The 18,971-nt window shown below is 44.0% G+C and overlaps 1 protein-coding gene across 1 annotated transcript; it reads left to right on the top strand.

The window, feature by feature from the left end:
* Positions 1-559: 559 nt before the first annotated feature.
* gareml (GRB2 associated, regulator of MAPK1-like) lies at positions 560-18,000 on the top strand. The gene is made up of 7 exons (XM_084000571.1): positions 560-958; positions 4,371-4,511; positions 9,656-9,786; positions 9,958-10,123; positions 11,123-11,973; positions 13,778-13,947; positions 15,588-18,000. Exons 1-7 carry the CDS (start codon positions 847-849, stop codon positions 16,174-16,176), a joined length of 2,160 nt encoding a protein of 719 aa, XP_083856697.1. The 5' UTR covers positions 560-846; the 3' UTR covers positions 16,177-18,000.
* Positions 18,001-18,971: the final 971 nt, after the last annotated feature.

Below are 18,971 nucleotides of genomic sequence, written 5' to 3'. Positions count from 1 at the left end.
TTTAGGGTTGTTTTGTGTCTGTGTGGGCGTTTTTGCATTTATGTGGTCAACTGTGTCATATTATAGTGCTTTGCCTAATTGTCTACGAATGTATTACATCATTTTTTGGTTGTTTGGCATGTCGTTTGTGGTCTTTTTTTTATCTTTAACTTTCAAACATGAAATATTTCCTCCTTCAGAGCCTCCACTGAGCCCCTGGACCTATTATATGGGCCCCGTAAATCTGCTCAGTGATCCATCCATCCATGCTTACAAATCATCTCAGTGGTAAAGGTTGTGCAAAAGGTTGAGAAATCCTGTCCAAAAAGCCCCCTCATGTCATCGTTTTCCAACCCTCACACCCACTCAGATTAACTTGTGGTGTAATTATTGATAGGGGGTGGGGTGGGGGGGAGATCACGGCACTATTAGATTGGGAGGTTCTGTGTGCGCCTTTGTTGGAGTTTTTTATTACAGTAATTACAAAAAGAAAAAAATCTGAAGTTTTGCTTTGCTATTTCGTTAACGTGTAGGCTATGTGTGGGGGTGGTGGTGGACAGAAACTAAATCACACACAGACAGACAGACAGAGGAGAGGGGAGAAAGAGAAGAGAGAGGGCTCTCGCTCTCCCTCCCACCGTCCGTGCGCACCGACTGTGACTGCGCTCCCTCTCTTCCCTACATTCAAACATGGCGAAACTCTTTGCCATTATACCACCAACATCTCCCTCCTCATCCTCCTCACCACCATCCCCACCACCACCATCATCATCATCTGCATCTTCGCTATCATCATCATCATCATCATCATCATTATCATCACCACCACCACCACCCTTATCTCCGGTACCGTGATGACCCGGGAGGATGGAGAAGTTGTCGGCGAGCCTGTCGGAGATCACTTGGAGCCCGTTGGCGCTGCCGTTGGACGCGGTGGTCAGCAAGTTCCGTCTGCCCACTCTGGTCCGTCTCGCCCACGGTAAGAAAGACAACACCACAAACCTCCAATACAACCTGTGGGGGGAGAGAGCTTCGAATTTCGAATGTGGCCGTTCGAAAAAAGAACTTTCGGGAGCCGTTGTGTGTTCTGTTCTCATGACAACTGTTAACTTAGCTAACGTAAAACTCCTCCGTCCGTCGCTTCACAGCTGCTCCAGAGGCAGCAGCACAACAGAAGATGAACAGCGTGCGACAGATATGGATTTACAGTCAGGGGAAAATGTGAGAGACTTCGAACTCGTGTCGAGTATAAAGTGTGTTTCTACGATGGGGGGGTTGTGTGGATGGAACAACGCTGGGACGTAAGAAGAACAACGAAGCTTTTTTTTTTGTCTTCTTTTTTTCTCACTGAAGAATCTGTGGAGCGTTCTGAGAGTGTCAAGTGACTGTCAGGAAAAGTTTCCGCTTCCGGTCTAAACTTTCAAAATAAATCCCGTCAGAAAACCATGCAGAAAAACTTGGGCCCATTGGAACTTTAAAACAATAACAAAGAAACTTTAAAGTAGCCTAATTAAATAGAATAATAATCAACAGGCTCATATAAAAAACAAAAAATGTAAACATTAAAAACAAGGTTGTAAGTGCAATCATAGCCTACTAAAAAGGAGCGGGGTGTTAAAAGCAGCAAAGTCTTAATTTTTGGTTATTCGGGGTGGTTATTGCAGAGGGGATGAAGGATTTTTTATAGATGTTTTTCCGGGCCAGTGGAATCTTATGTTTGCCTGACGGCAGCATCTTAAGCAGTTATTTAGCCTACAACATTAAGGCAGTCATATTTTCATGGAACGGAAATAACCAGTTTATTATTCTATATTTTCATAGAACGGAAATAACCAATTTATTAATCGATCGATTAAGTTTTTAATCGTGTTCCTTAACTGTCTAAAACACTATTTGGTCAAAGATTATGAACTGGAAGTTAACAGTTTCATTAAATGGGAAGCAGCATCATCACAATTAAACATTAAATGATTAAACACTCCCTGGCAAACACTTCCTACAAGTGATAGTTTGCATTGCAGGAATGAATCACTTGATTCATGGGAACCTGTGTTTACTGTGCTTAGTAGTTGTAATTCTTTACTTCTGACTGATCCAAAATCTGTATAGCCAAATTTTTTCTTTGAAATATAGCCTACAATATTTTTTGCACACTAAGTTTTTAGTGCCTGGCCAAATTGGGTGCTCTTATTCTGAAACCAACATAGCTGTGTTTCCGTAATTATTTGGGTTAAATCTGGCTACCTTGATGCAGCTGCAGAGATAACAGACTTTCAGAGTTCACACTAACCCCACTGACTTGGAAAAAGAGAGGCATCATTTGACATTTGTGTTCAGTTTCCTATTTATTTGCGTTGTGTTTTCGTGCCAACATAATTATCCACTGAACCAAATATGCAGTGGCTTTACTTTGGGAACGGGCGATGGGTGTCATGGCCAAAGTTGTTCCAGTCCAGGGAGGCCCGGAAAGCCACAAAGTGTCTGTTGTGCTGCTGAAGTGCTGCTCAATTCTTTTCATATGTAAATGCTGTAATCTGTCGGTGAATGTGATGAATACTAACGAGCAGCGACGAGGAGGGAAAAACCTTCCCAACTTTCTCCGGTGGACAAAAGCGCGCATCCGAGCCCTGTCATGGTCCCCCGACTCCCCCCCCTGAAAAATTACGCACCTTATGTTCAACTGCGCGCGTGTGCGTTGTATTGACAGTGGGGGGCAACCCTAGGTGTTTATTAACTGCACTGTAGTTTTCCCACAGATGCCAAATGCTTGTTTGCGCAGGCAGCTGAGCCAACCCAGATGATAGTTAGTTATTTACAACAGGGCAATGATGTAAGCATCCATTTAAATCATATTAACAACAACAACAACAGCAGTGTTTTATTATGTGGATGGAGACTGAATCAGTGGTATTTGTGTGTGTGAGGGGGTGTAATTCAGTGGGATGGGGGGGTTCCCACTTCCCTCATACTACTACAGTACGAAACCGCCAAACAAGCAGTCAATCAAACAAAGCTATGTCATGATTATCACTACAACCGTTCTGTTCAAATTGACCCAATCTGGTCCCTTCCTCCATCCTTCCTTCTTTCCTTCCTTTTTTTCCCCCGACAATCCTTCCTTGCTTCCTTCCCTTCATCCTTACTGCTTCTTCCTTACTCTTTTGATCCAATTGACCTGATCTGTTCCCTCCCTCCATCTTTCTTTCCTTCCCTTTTCCCTTTCTTCTTTCCACAATCCTTTTCCCTTTCCTTCCTTCCTTCCCACCTTTCCTTCTTTCTTCTTCCTTCCTTGAACGAATCTGTTCCCTCCCTCCATCTTTCTTTCCTTCCTTTTTCCCGCTCCCTCCCTTCCTTCTTTCCCTTCATCCTTACTTCCTTTTTGGCCCAACTGACCCAATCTGTTCCCTCTCTCCTTCTATCTTTCCTTCCTTTTCCCCTTCCTTCTTTCCTCCCATCTTTCCCTTTGTCCTTCCTTCCTTCCTTCTTTCTCTTCGTCCTTCCTTCCTTGATCCAGGAGGACAACAGAAGGGTTAATGCATGTGCAGATTTGGTCGAAATGAGCCTCTGACAACAGACTGGGTGTTTGAATTTGGACATAAATGTGTTTTCAGTGGAAAACGACATTGCTGTGTGGCCTGACATCACCGAGGATGAGAGAGAGGATCTGTGGTGAACTCAACCTTTTGATGTGCTCGGCAGCTCAGAGAAAACCGAGACACGCAGATATGAATTTTAGTGACAATGAGTCAAACTCCCCGAAGACTCTCTCCTCTCCTCTGACGATCATTATCTTTTCAACAGAGGACCTGTTGTGTTTCTACTTACAGTCTCTCTCTTCTCATCCGCTGCTTCTTTTCAGCCGTCCATCAACATGACTGTTAGACTAAAAGGTTTGGGAGTAACAGCTCTCTCCCTCAGTAACAAGAACAAAAAAGATGTGCATCCATGTGATCTGTGTGTGTGAGTGTGTGATTGAATTGTACCACTGCGCTATCAGCAGAAATCAATGCTGTTGTGCTACATGATGGCTCTAGTGAAAGCTGGGGAGCTGTGTGTGTGCATGTACATGTGCATGTGTTTGAGTTGAGAGATAGAGTTTGTGTTTGTGTGTGTAAAGTATGGGGGCTGCGTAATAGTAGGTTGCCAGTTGCATAGCGGGGTCCTGATGAGTAGGTTAGGGGTGGTGAACCGTCACTGATGGTTGGTAATTATTGACACTGAATCCTGAATGCATGTGTGTCTGTTTGTGTGTGTGGGGAGGTGTTTTAGTGTTTTCCACTGCTGAGCCCCTCACTGTGACCTTAGAAATTAAAACCTTCAGCCAGCCGACTCCCTAATCCATCTCTGTGTTGATTTGTGTATGTTTATGTGTATGTGTGTGTGTGTCCCAGGTGAATGTGTGGAGGGCCTGTCAGAGGAGGATGTGGTGCTGTTACACTCCTGTCGACAGTGGACCACAGTGACGGCCCACAGCTTAGAGGAGGGACACTACGTCATTGGACCCAAGATAGACATCCCACTGCAATACCAGGGTGAGTGAACACACACACACACACACACACACACACACACACACACACACACACACACACACACACACACACACACACACACACACACACACACACGTTGCTTTGGACAAAAATTCCTTATTAGTAAAATTTGTTCTCCTGAAAGTTCCAAGTTTTTCTCCAAAAATGTCCCTTTTCTCTAGGGAGTAAAAATAAATACACATTTTAGTCAGAAGGTCATTTTTTTCCACTTCCAGTTTGTCTATATTCGGTGGGGAGTTCATGTCCTTTTGGAGGGGGATAGGCAAACAAACACACGCAATAGACGCATTAACATTAGACTGACTGGTAAGTGATATTGTCTGCTGTGCTGACATTTCCCTCAAACTCTGCGAAAAACATTCAACTAAGTTTAGAAATTAGGAGTGTGTGGCGATGGCAAAACATGTCCCAGTGAGACTCAATCAAGGATGTGTTGTCTTAACCACTCAGCCACAGTGGTGCTTTAAAAGTAAAATTAAAATGTTAATATAAGTTTCATTAATAGTTGGTTCAACATTTTGGCAAATTGGCCCATTGCCATAATCCCTATAGTTTTAGGAGTAGGTTTGTTACCTTTAATTGCCATGAGCTGCTCAGAGCTACCCTACAGAGGCTAATGGGATTTCTTGGTTTCCCTCATCAAACTCATCAAATACACAATCCAACAACTCCAAAACACTCTGGTGGACAAGTTGTGACCTGCACATTCACCACGCTATGAGATAATAGCAGAACGTTATCAGACAGAGTTGTTTTAGAGGCAAATGCAGAGACTGCTTGCTGAAAAACTGCCCCTGAAGGAAACATCAGCGGTTTTGCATGAATTTACCTCTAAAACAACTCTGTCTCTTAAAGGGATAGTTCAACATTTTTGAAAATTGGCCCATCGCCATGATCCCCCTAGTAATAGCAGTAGGTTCGTTACCTTTAATTGTTGGTCCAAGCTGCTTTTAGATCGGGGGAGAAGAATACCGAGCGGCGCAGCTACACTACGGAGGCTAATGGAATTTCTTGGTTTTGCTCATCAAACTCAGCAAATACACAACCAAAAAACTCAAAAACGCTGTGGTGGACAAGTTGTGACCTGCACATTTACCACGCTATGAGATAATAGCGGAAAGTTAAGAGAAGTGAAGCAAATACTCGGAACTACTTTCTTCAGTGAACCACTGGTCGGAGGGACACAGTGTGCGCACCTCAGCCAGTGCCGTAGTATACGGACGTATCTGCAGTAAACAGGCGCTTTTGAAATCACTCCGCCGAGCAGCCATCTAGAGTGTAAAGTCCGACTTTGCCTCTAAAACAACTCCATCTCGCAACTTTCCGCTATTATCTCATAGCGTGGTGAATGTGCAGGTCACAACTTGTCCACCACAGCGTTTTTGAGTTTTTTGGTTGTGTATTTGCTGAGTTTGATGAGCAAAACCAAGAAATTCCATTAGCCTCCGTAGTGTAGCTGCGCCGCTCGGTATTCTTCTCCCCCGATCTAAAAGCAGCTTGGACCAACAATTAAAGGTAACGAACCTACTGCTATTACTAGGGGGATCATGGCGATGGGCCAATTTTCAAAAATGTTGAACTATCCCTTTAACGTTCTGTTATTATCTCATAGCGTGGTGAATGTGCAGGTCACAACTTGTCCACCAGCACGGTTTGGAGTTGTTGGATTGTGTATTTGATGAGTTTGATAAGAGAAACCAAGAAATCCCATTAGCCTCCATAGTGTAGCTCTGAGCAGCTCGCGGCTCTGCTCCGCCGTTCTAAAAATAGCTTGCACTGACAATTAAAGGTAGGGATTATGGCAATGGGCCAATTTGCCAAAATGTTGAACTATCCCTTTAACCACTCAGCCGCAGTTAATGTTATATTAACGTTAAAATGTTAATATAAGTTTCAATAATAGTTGGTTCCTCTTTAAAATCAAACGATCATTTCAAGACGAAACATGTTAATTATTGAGCTTTCACGGTGCTGATTGGCTTTGAGCGGGACCCAGTGCTTCCAAATATGTTTATGCTTAACTATTGATTTAAAACACACAATCAAACCCTAATATAGTGTACCTCCACGCATACTGTACACACAGATTCACTCCAGTCCATATTCACACCGCCGACCTGCTACTGTAGACGTGACCTTCACTGACTCCCTCCTGTCCATTCACTTTTCGTCTTCCTGCTGAATGAATCTAGTCAGTATGACCTCACCGGAGCTCATCCCCGCAATCCCATTGTTCAGACTCGCCAGCCAGTCACGTTATTTGCTGTGTAACTGGATCTTAATGCCTCCTCTCCATTGCTTCCTCCACTGATGGAGCACAGATGTTACCTCACACTACACTACCACCGCCGCCGCCTCTCAGGCTCCTTTTCGGGAAGAATGAAAGAACGTTTGGGTGGGAGGGGGCATGTTGAGATCATTGTCATTTTAGACATTTATGTATTTCACATGTGACCGCCACTATTGCTGATGTTAGCGGGAACTAAGAATCATGAAAGAAAAAAACCCAAGTTCATGAGCTCAGAGTTCAGAAGTCATTGGTTGTAACAAATAAACAACTATAAATAGAGTTCTGTGAATTAAGTAGGTGCTTGCTTAGTGATGATCATATAGGATTGTCTGGGTCTCTAAAAGTATTACAGAGGAGAGTTACTTGTAACCAGATTTTCATCAACTCAAATCCAATTTTTGTTGCTATTCATGGATGTGCAAGATTCAAATCTCATGCACATGGGGAGATTAATAGGAAACAGTGAATGCTCGTATTTCTGGCTCACTCGCTAACACATAACATAAGTAAGATAATCAAAGTGCAACTACAAATTTGTTAAATTTAAGGCGTTATAACTGCAGTTGTGTTGAAAAAGTGTAAGGTCTCTTAAATCGAAAAGATGCAACAGATACAAAACAACAGTTCCATGATTTGGGTTTTGAATTTTAGTTTTCTTCATCAACTCAAATCCAATTTTTGTTGCTATTCATGGATGTGCAAGATTCAAATCTCATGCACATGGGGGGATTAATAGGAAACAGTGAATGCTCGTATTTCTGGCTCACTCACTAACACATAACATGAGTAAGATAATCAAAGTGCAACCACATAAAATTGAAGGCGTTATAACTGCAGACGTGTTGGATAAGTGTAAGGTCTCCTAAATCGAAAAGATGCACGAACAGATACAAAACAACAGTTCCATGATTAATTTGGGTTTTGAATCTTCATTTTCTTGGCTGAAGAAATTGCTTTCCTTTGTTGTTCCCTCTTTTCTACTAACTTATTTCCAGTTCATTTAAATGCTTGTACCAAAACGGTTCCACTCTTGGAAGAGAGTGGCTCCCCTGTTAGAGTCTAATAGGAAATAGCCTTGAGAGCTGCTATAGGGTGAGTCTGGATGATTATGGCCGTTGTTTTTGCTGGATCCTGTAGCCTTACATGAACTGGATGTCCTCACTAGTGGTGCATCGCTATAATGATGCATTTTGATAAATAAGAGAAAGTGAGGCAATAAAGCTGAATAGAATAAAATGTTCTTTTTCTGACTGAAACATGTGAGATGTTGTTGAATCAGAGGGCATCGCCAGTGATGAGCTCATGTCTGTATGATGACTTCATACAGGAAGTCTAAATAAGCTTAGGAGGAGAGCAATATAGGATTCCCCCTGGGGATGCACAACAGGATGCTCCCTCCTCCTAATCCTAGACATGTGTCTGTCTGCATCCTCTCTCTGTCCATCAGCGAGCGGCGAAGGATGACTGAAGGGTAGAGGACAGAAAAGCTGAATGATCCCTTGTCATGAATAAGGTTTCAGGGGAAGCCAGTGGCGCCACAGCCACTCGTGTAACGTGGCAGTGGCCAAACCTTCATCTGTAGGGGATTTAAAAGCCTCTGTGAGAAAACAATTCAAGAAATAAAAACAGAATCACTCAGAGTTAATAGGAGATCTTTGGTGTGGTGTCACATTTGGAGTCTCACTTCCAGCCACATAATCCTCTTATAGGAGTTTCCTGGATGGAGCAAGGGGTTTTGTTTGGTATAGCTGTAAACCCTGGTTCATTTTCAAAGCCCTCCTCAGCCTGTCACTTTTTTTTTTTAAGGGAGGGGGTTGGTGGGCTGTGTTGAAAAGTAGCACTTGCTGGTATTGTTCGACGGGTGGAAGCTCCTCATCCTAGGGGCTGTGTCTGAATTGGTAGGCAAGAGTAGGGAGAAAGAGGGAGGGATAGAGGGATGGAGGGGTGGGAGGTGCTGGCGAGGAGGATGGTGGAGTTTTGGTATTCTGCTCTGCCTCCCAGACAAAAAAAAACAACTTTTTTCTTTCCCTGACACACAAACACTTCCACTCTCTGTGAGAAAAAAAAGAGGATCCTTCGAGGGTTATCGTAGTTCAATGCAAGAGTAATGTGAGCGCTATTAAAAATGTCCTTTTAAATACAGCTGACTTGGAGCACATTGTGCATTCCTTAACATCACAAAGTGGTAAAAAAAAAAGAAGAAGAAAAGAACAAGAAAAAGAAATGTACAGTTTAAAGAAGAGACAAACACAGTTACTGGACTGCAACACTGGAGCGCAGAAGTGTGAAAGATTTACAGACGGAGGAGGGGATGAGCAAAGGAAAGAAGGGTAAAAGAGAGAGAGAGAGAGTGAGTTGTGAGTGTATGTGTGAGTTGAGTGTCTCCATGGTGATGTGTCTCTGCTCTGCGTGAGAATGGGGGTCCTTTATTGGTTTCCATGCCAACCCCCGTCGGCTGTTGATTGGCCGAGAGCTGGTGCCAGGTCAGAGGTCATGGAGGTGTCTTTGTATTCTTCTCGTCCAAAACAGTGTCTACTGCAGGAGCGTGTGTGTGTGTGTGTGTGTGTGTGTGAAGTAAGACTGCAGGAAGTCTGACAGAAAAAATAACTTATCCTTTATTTTTCCTTCATCTTCCCTGCATTCATTTCTTCCACTCTTGTCTTATCTTTCTATCTCTTTCCTTGTCCTCCTTTTCCTCTCCTCTTCCCCATTATCCTCTCTGGGCTCCAAACGCTTTTTTATTCTTCTTCTGTCCTTTCCTTTACCTCCATCACCAACTTCTTCCCTTGTCCGCCCTTATCCTATCTTCATCCTGTTTCCACTGTCTTCATAGGCAAGTTCAAGTTGTTGGATGAAGACCGGGACGTCAGGGATCCGGTCCAGTATTTCTCCAGTGTGGAGGAAGTTGCTGGAGTCTTCCCAGACCGGGTCTTTGTTATGGAGACAATCACCTTCAGTGTCAAGGTTAGCTCTTTTCCACATCTTCATATAACACATTTCCATCTCTGCTTTATTTCACTTTTCAAATAAATATTCTCTCCAGGTTTTTCAGCAGCACGCCTCAGTCTGCACACACACAACTTTGTAGCAATGCATTATCACCTCTACTTATCTGTGCATATGTGTGTGCTGCAGGTGGTTTCGGGGGAGTTCAGTGAGGACAGTGAGCCCTACAGCTTCACTCTGCAGGCTGGAGATGAGCTGTCACTCATGGGGAAAGCGGAGCTTCTCTGTGCCACGCCGTCTAAAGAAAAGACAGGATTGAGTGCGCTGCTGAGACGCCTGGGAAAGACTCCTAGAAGTAAGTAAAGGCCAAACTCAGTGTGTTGAGATCTATGATTCACTTCAGGGTTTTCATATGAGAATTAGGAAGACACATTACAGTCATTACATTATAGTCGTAGCACTGTATGGGATGAAGTGTTCATTCCTGAAATAGGATACCAGCTGATGATTTAAAATTGATATCAATTATTTTGCTTTCTAAGTTATTGGATCAATTCAAAGCGGAACAAAGATTTTTACGCTAACTATGCTACATTTTTATCTCAATTAAACAGCTTCAGAGTAATTGTGGTGGTTAAATTGTTACAGGGTGAATGGAGGCTCTCTGCCTTCCACGTAGTGTTTCTTGGTCGAAAACCAACCTTGTTAGATTAGAGCCTCCGACCCAGTGTCCCAGCTCTCATCTTGGCGGCACCACAACACAAACGTGCCCCGTAACCTGTAATCTCTTGTTTATGACAGATAAGACTACACAAATATACGTATATGATAAATAACGTTATCCACTGCTCCATAGATTGCATTCTTGCCGGCTTCATTGAAAACAAATGCACATGGCCGCGAGGACGGTTAGCAAAACAGCAGAAAAGCGACGAAACTTGCATAGTTCCCATATAAGATATTACTCTTGAAAAAGCAGAAAATATTAACACAATAATACACAGAAAATGTGCCAACTTTGTTGTCTACTTTCACAAGAATAAAAGGGTTCATTCTCAGGAAAAAACACGTTAGGAGGCTGCTGTCCAATCGCAATCCAACTGTAGAAAATGAGACTTAAGCTTGCCTCATGTGTTTAGCAGAAACTAAGAGACACAAGCTGCACAAGTTGACCAATCAGAGCTTGTGTGATGTCAACATGGCAGGTCTAACAGAGCGCCTCAGCAAAGCTTACGTGTCCACAGGTGCAGCCAAACCTCTAAGGCCCAACGATGAATGTTCATATTTTGGTTTTCTACTTCCTTAGTCTCTTGTAACACTTTGTCCTCCCACCTCTCTGTCTGTCCCTCCTCAGGTAAAACTCCCTGCCTGGTCTGCATGAACCATCGCACCAATCAGAGCGTCAGCTTGCCCTTTGGCTGCCGTGGACGCTTTTGCACGCGCTCCCCTTTGGAACAGGGCATGCTGGGAGGGGAGCACACGGTACGAAGCATAATCGAGAGGGTCCGCCTCCCCGTCAACGTGTCGGTGCCTTCGCGACCGCCCAGGAACCCGTACGACCGCCACGCGGTGCGAGAGGGCCACCGCTACAAGCTGCTCAACATCGTCAGCAAGACTGTGGTGCTGTGCATGGTGCTTCGCCGACAGGAAGTCTCCCCCTCCCACTTCCTGCTGCTGCGCTGCATGCCTCGGTTCAACGTGGCCGAGGTGTCGCTCCACACGGCGGCGCTGGAGAGCCTCCTGCTGCGGCACGCCTTCGACCCGGACGCCTACTCCCGCGCGGTTCGAGAAACCAGGCCAGAACTGGAGTGTATGACCGAGGAGTGCGTGAGCCCGCGGCGCTCTCGCATGTGCGTGTCGGGTCAGGACTCGTTGGCGCCGGCCCTGCAGCGCCTCTCCATGTGCGGGTACGGGGGAGGGGTTTCGGACAGCCTATCGCAGCGCTGCAGGGACTCTCTTGGGGAGAGACTCGGGGAGGGGCCAGGTGAGGAGAGGGAGTATGTGACCCCGGAGTGGACTGAGGCGGAAATGAGGACCAGTGAGGAAATCCCTTACGAGGAACTCTGGACCAATCAGAACGCAGAGGGCTTGGGGAAGGAGCCGAACCTCATCTCCTTCCATTCGTCCTCCTCGCTGGACGGTTCTGTTGCTACCGTGGTGACGAGGGTGTCGACCCCGCCGCCGGTGCCGCCAAAATCTGATGCTGTGAGTTTCAGTCTTTTTCTCCTTCTTCTCTTTGTCCTTCCGTCTTTCGTTCCTCTTATCTGTCCACAACAGCATCCGGCTGTTAAAAGTCAGGCTGCCTGGCTTGAATTATTCATACATTACAGCTTTTAAACCTCACTGCCCACACACACACAAACACACACAGACACACAAATGCACACACAGATTTCCTGGAAAGGTAGTCATACACTCAAAGCCCATGTGCTCAATACACCCGTCGTCACTAAGGATGCAGGTACACGTTTTCTGTTTGCTAGGAAAATGATACACAGCCATTTTATTCCCATGGCACAGCATAATAACACTAAAGGAGCTAGAATATCCAGATTATTACTGACTTTATGATAAAAGATAATGACAAAAAAGCTGATTATTACAGAAAACACAATCTATCAACACTTGGGACAGACTGTGATTATTATTACTGCTGTGAATCAATGCTACACCTCCCAAAGATCACTTATCTAACAGGTTTCCTGCTTTTTGTCTGAGTCTTAAGTTTCTTTAGGTGATAGCCTACTTTTTTTTTGCATGTGGATTTTAATGCTACTGTTAGCTCATAGCTGGGGCAGCTATTCTAAACGTACAGTAGCCTTTATCTGAAAATGGTCCAGGGCCACAATTACAGTACAGTATATCACTTGGAGACTATTCTTTTGACATTTTTTTTTTTTCCAAATAATCTCTTCAAAAGCATAAACTCTGAAAAGAGAGACATCTTTATTCGTTTTCATATTGTTCTTGATTATTTTAACTTGAAGCATTAATGCAGTTGTTTCAAACCATCTTTCCCTAGTTTTCCCCAGTAACCAGTGTGTTACACCCTCCTCCTGTACAGCCTGCTCCACTAACGTCTCCATCGGTTTCAAATTCAAGCTAAACGGGTACTTGGATGGAAAATTTGAACACTTGATAATTTGAACAAGTAATTATTATAATTTTATGTAGGCCTACACTCAAATCCTATGACCTTCATGATGCCAGTGGAACCGATAAGTTAGGAAAGGGGATAGCCAGGCCTTTGCTCTTTCTAATTGAGGAGAGGCTCTTGAGCTCAATCCGGTGTCCTTGACTGAATAGTTATTTGTGGTAACCCAACTACTCTTCCTCTATTGATTGAAAATGACGCACATTGGAGCAACCGGAAAGGATGAACATTAATGAGCAACATGTGGTGATGTCATTAGTGTGGTATCACTTTTTTTGTTTTGTTTTATATATAAAAACACATTAAAGTATTGTTAAGACGACCGGTACGTGCATTTATGAGAACAAACGGTTTTAAAACAGGATAATTATGTGTCATGTTCAAAACAAGCTTTTGTTTCTGCTGTTCGTGTGCATACGGCGTCCTTGTTTGCAAGGGGGGCCATTATCACGCTTGCTTTGTTTAATGAACTTTTTTCTTCTGAAGCGATGGCAGCTTACAGCAGTACAGAGAGAGAGTGTGTGGGTGCTGCTGATGTCTGCTATGCAGCTGGATTATAGCCTGCCACACACAATGTCCCTCATTCCCTGATATTTAGCCTGCCAAGACACAACACATATGTGAGTGTGCATGCGTGCGTGTGAGGAGCTTCCTACTGAGGGTGCGAGGGAGTTTGTTTGAGGTGTAAAGGTCACCAAGTTTGACATTTACCGAGCAGAACATTGAGACAAGTCAGCAGACACACACACTAACACACAAACACACTAACACACACACACAAACTAAAACCTCCTGGGAAGTGTTAGGAGTTACAGTTTCTAGCTCTAATTTTTCTCTATGTGCGTTTACATGTAGGTGAGAGAGGAGTGTCGCTACTTGATTGCCCCCCCGGTCCCTCCACGCTGCTCTAAAGGGGGCTCCATTTCCAGTCCGGCCCCCAGCCCGCCTGTCCCACCTCGCTTCCCCAAAAGCTCCACCTCCCCGAGACCCAACCTCTCCTTCTACTCCTCTGGACTTCAGGACAGGTACAGTATCAAATCATTAGTGTTAGTGTTCTCTGGCCTCAGCGCTGTTTCACTTCTGGCCCATGTGTTATGGTACAAACAGGAAGAGGTCCACATTAATCTTCACTAACCACTAACAACCACCAGTGTTTCCTAATCAAAGGATGACGCCAAATCTCATCCTTCTCACTATCTGAAGCAGATGACACTGTGTTATATGGAAGGGAAGAAGGACAAACAGGAACTTCCTCTTCGCAAGAAAACATACTTGAAAATAAAAAATCAGCCGTGACCTTGGAAACAGCAACGTCTGTCCAGATGTTCTGGAGCTTTTGATTATGACATCAGCACATGAATGTTTTTAAACCAATGTGTTTTGACCTGCGAATCACGAGAAGTCATGATAACCTATATCAGGGCTCCAGGCTGCCAGAAGTTTTTTCATCTACTTGCACATGCGCAACCAGTAAATTTGGCGGGGTTTTTTTTTTTTTTTTTTTAACACTAAGCATGTTTCCATCCACACATCTTTATTCGCATTAAGCAATAACAAATTATTTATGCTTATGGAAACAGTAAAATTCAATTTAATGTAATTAATATGTTGATCTCATCAGATTTTCTCTTGATCGATACAAAGTTTATGCGACAAATGCTGATGGAAACAGTTCTTTGCCGGATAAATGTGAGTTGCGATCATGTTTTATGTCAATTCCGCTACGTATTCCTAGCTGATCAAAGACACAGCATGAGTAGCAAAGGTATAGTAACAAAGGAGGATGCAGGTGTAGGCCTACAGGCGCTGCCGATCACAAACCACAGGTGACACGTCCCTCCGGTGTCTGTATAGTGCATCTGCATCTGTATTAAAACGGTGTTTACAGGCCACTGTCTTCTGGTGACAGTCATGTCACATTATAACCACCAGCCTATAGCCTTAAAGGGATAGTTCAACATTTTTGCAAATTGGTCCTTTGCCATAATCCCATTCCCTATAGTTTTAGAAGTAGGTTTGTTGCCTTTAATTCCAACAACTCTAAAACGCTCTGGTGGACAAGTTGTGACCTGCACATTCACCACACTATGAGATAATAACGAAACATTACGAGACAAAGTTGTTTTCGAGGCAAATACAGAGACTGCTTGCTGAAAAACTGCCCCCGACAGGAACGCGCATCAGTGGTTTTGCATGAATTTACCTCGAAAACAACTCTGTCTCGTCCCGTTCCGTTATCATCTCATAGCGTGGTGAATGTGCAGGTCACAACTTGTCCATCAGAGTGTTTTGGAGTTGTTGGATTGTGTATTTGATGAGTTTGATGAGGGAAACCAAGAAATCCCATTAGCCTCCGTAGCGTTGCTCTGAGCAGCTCGCGGCTCTGCTCCGCCGTTCTAAAAATAGCTTGCACCGACAACTAACGGTAACAAACCTACTGCTACTGCCTGTGAGCGACTCAAAGAATCAGGAATCTGTCATTACAGGTAGCAGCAGGCCACTGTGTGTGATGATAATGAATGAAAAGGAAATGTGAATATACATTTGTTTTGTGTTTCTGTTTGCAATCATAAAGTTTAAAACTAAGGGCCACTGAGCTCCTAGTAAAACAAGTTAGTCTGGAGCCCTGTTTATCATTAACTGTGTTTCTCCTGCTCGGTCTCAGCTGCTCGCCCTCACCAGACGCTTCCCTCTACTGTTACCCCTGCTCCTGGGCCGACTGCCCTGCGCCCAACCCCACCAGTCCTGAGCCCGTCCCCGCCATCTCCGCCGACAACACAGCCAATCCTCAGCCAGCGCAGGCCACCTGGGCAGAGCCGTGGGTGGACTCCTTCGCCCCCTCCGGCCCCCGACTCAGGCCGCCGCCCCCACAGAGTCGATTCGCTCCCTTCGGGGCGTTGAACCCCTTCAATCGCCAGTCCCCTTGCCCCTCGCCCGAGCCCCCCACCGCCGCCAATCCCACCACAGATTCCTCCAGAGGGGCCGAGGGCGGCGGCGAAGGGCTGTCCCCGCCCTCTGACCCCACCTGGCGGCCGCCCGCCGACCTGTCTGCTCTGTCATTGGAGGAGGTGTCGGCGTGCCTGCGGTTCATCGGCCTATCAGAGGCGGCGGTGGCCGTGTTCCAGAGGGAGCGGATCGACGGCAGCCTCCTGGTGCAGCTGACCGAGGACATCCTGTCACATGACTTCCACCTGAGCCGACTCCATGTCACCAAGATCACACAGTTCATACAGGGCTGGAGGCCCAAAATCTAACACACACACACACACAGAGTCCTGATAATGTGCCTGTTGGCTCCTGAGCCGTCCTGAATGTGCCTTCCACTGTGACCAACTGGCTGCTGAGCCCCAATGACTGAAGCTGAGACTTTGCGGAGGGAAACCATGCCACCTTGTGGTCAAACTGAAGAACTGACACTTGATTGGCTCTGATGCAGAGAGTCTCTGACAGACTGACTGTATATTTCCTGTCTGAATCACAGACTGGGACTAGTTTACTAACAAATGGCTACAACGGAGAGCTACATGAAGAAAGTTCCCTGTTTTGTGGCAGATTGTCATACCATTATACATCTTCCTGTTCACGCTACAAAGGTTTGAAGTACCACTTCCACGGTGCCACTTAAAATTTGATAAGTTGGGAAAAATGTCTTTGTTTTACATAAAAAATACTATGACAAATCAACAGAATCCCTGCAGCTTTTACATAATGCAAAAATTACACTACACAGGAGTATTAAGTGTGTATTTTTGATTTAAGGAGTATTAAGGGGTTCATTTGTTGACTAATATGAGACATAACAATACGGATGTAACAATGAGTGTCTTTCAGAGCCTTCTTCATCTTTTCCACTGAGCTTTGTCCGATAAAGGGAAGAAGGAGATAGAAGCGAAGTGGAATAAAAGACATACGCAGAGAGTTCATACCTCAGATCACTTGTTCAAATATACTTGATTTGACCACATATGACAAAAGAGATTGCATTTAGTGATATGATGACATAGCCATTTCATTTTTACTTCTTCACTATGCAAAACATAATGGGGACTGCTTGAAAGAAATAAGTCAAATATAAACCAACAGTGTAAGAACTGTCAAAATAATTTCAGCCCCATAAAAGATGATATAATTATAAACTGTTGAAAGATTACTAATATTGCTTTAAATGTTGAAACAACAGTTGTAGTTTTTATATAATGAAAAGGAATAATTTTGTTGGAACATGCCTCACTTATGAGGTAAGTTTAAGGACATTTTGACAGATGGTTTTCACACTACTTTCTTAAATTTCATTGATCAAATGATTAATTCACTATTTGTAAAAAATAATTAGCAGATGAATCAAGAATGAAAATCATCATTAGTTGCAGCCCTACATTTTTATTTCAGCTTTGGTATATAAATACCTCAAAATCCTGCTCAAAACAGTTGAATTATGTACAAAATGTATCAATTATGCTACAGTCAAATTAGACCCGAGTCTCTCTTGTTAATAAAAATGGCCAGACATCTTCCAGGACTAAAAATTATTGGTTCTGAATGAAAACGGACATCAGTGCATTGACTGGTAGATCTTTTCTTCCAGCTAGTCAAACTAAATGAAGTCTTGTTCTATGAATTTTACGCACATCCTGCATAATTAGGGATATAAACAATACAGGTACAGATGATAGTAGCTACTGTTTTATAACTATGGATACCTTTGTCAAATAACTGTGAATGGGAATTTATGTTGTTGTAAATGTTAAAGACAACTTGTTTATTAGTTCTTGTGATTTTGATATTGCCATACAAGCTGCTGTTCTCTATAATGTCTGAAATAATCCTCCTTAAACTCCATATCCTCAAGATTTCCAAAGGCTGAATACCAACTTTCTCAAAAAAAACTATTTCTCATGACATCTCATAAACTCCATAATTCTGCCCCCACACGTGCACACATACACTTTACCTCCTCCTTGGTCCACTACACCTACATAATATTGATGTACTCTGTGATCATGTAACTGCAAGGCCACTGTAAGAAGAACAACGAAGAAATAAATGAGAAAATAAAATAAATAGAAACTTAATGACCTCTGAAAATCAAGTGATCCTCTCTTGTTTGCTTTGGTGGTTGTGGGGGAACTTGATAACAACACAGACAGGAGGTTGTGGGGCTTGTGGATTGTAAGGCTTGCAGTAATGGAAGGCTATTAAAACAGCACACCATAATTCAGGGATATAACAAGTAGTATGACGGACTATTTAGCCATGTGAGGTCGCAGACACAACACTGGATAAATTGAAATTCCAACAAGTGAATGAATCTTCTCCAGACAAATACAGCTCAAACAAACCAATGCAAACAAACTGGCTCTCCCATGGTCTTATAATAGATCCATGGGCTCTCCCAAGTCGCCACCTTGGCCAACTATGGAACGTACAGAAGGCCAAGAAAGTTCTGGAACTCCCGGGTTTATCCAAATATGGGCAGTGACGTGCGTACGTACCGTTGCGAGTACTCGCGTCCATTAGCATAAGGACAGCAAGCTAGGTCCAGTGAACAAAACCGATACTGCTAATTAGCATTGAAGTTATCCAAAACAACACTCAAGCTTCACTCACCTCTGAGACAGAAGCTCAAACTTCTTCGCCTTCTGTTAGTCCGTTCACATTAGCACGAAGAATTTTACAGAAAGCACAAACACCACAGACATGGACGAGTGGAGGTGACACCTAGTGGACAGGTAGGCTAATGGCTTGGCGCCAAACGGCTAAATGACCACGCCCACTCACGTGTGCAACATCTATGTGCCAGTTAAAATTCCTCTCCTATGACCAGTTGCCTTCACCTTAAAGGGATATTTCAACATTTTGGCAAATTTGCCTATTGCCATAATCATTACCTTTAATTGTCGGTGCAAGATGTTCTGAGATCAGCTGGGCAGAGACGTGAGCTGCTCAGCTGACGAAACGGAGTAAATACACAATCCAACAAAGTGTTTTGGAGTTGTTGGATTGTGGCAAAGCCCGGAAATACAGCGTGCCGTGCAGAGCTCACTCAGCG

Source organism: Trachurus trachurus (genome assembly GCF_905171665.1).
Source record: "Trachurus trachurus genome assembly, chromosome: 24".
NCBI classification, from domain to species: domain Eukaryota; kingdom Metazoa; phylum Chordata; class Actinopteri; order Carangiformes; family Carangidae; genus Trachurus; species Trachurus trachurus.
This window is presented reverse-complemented; position numbering and strand designations above follow the sequence as displayed.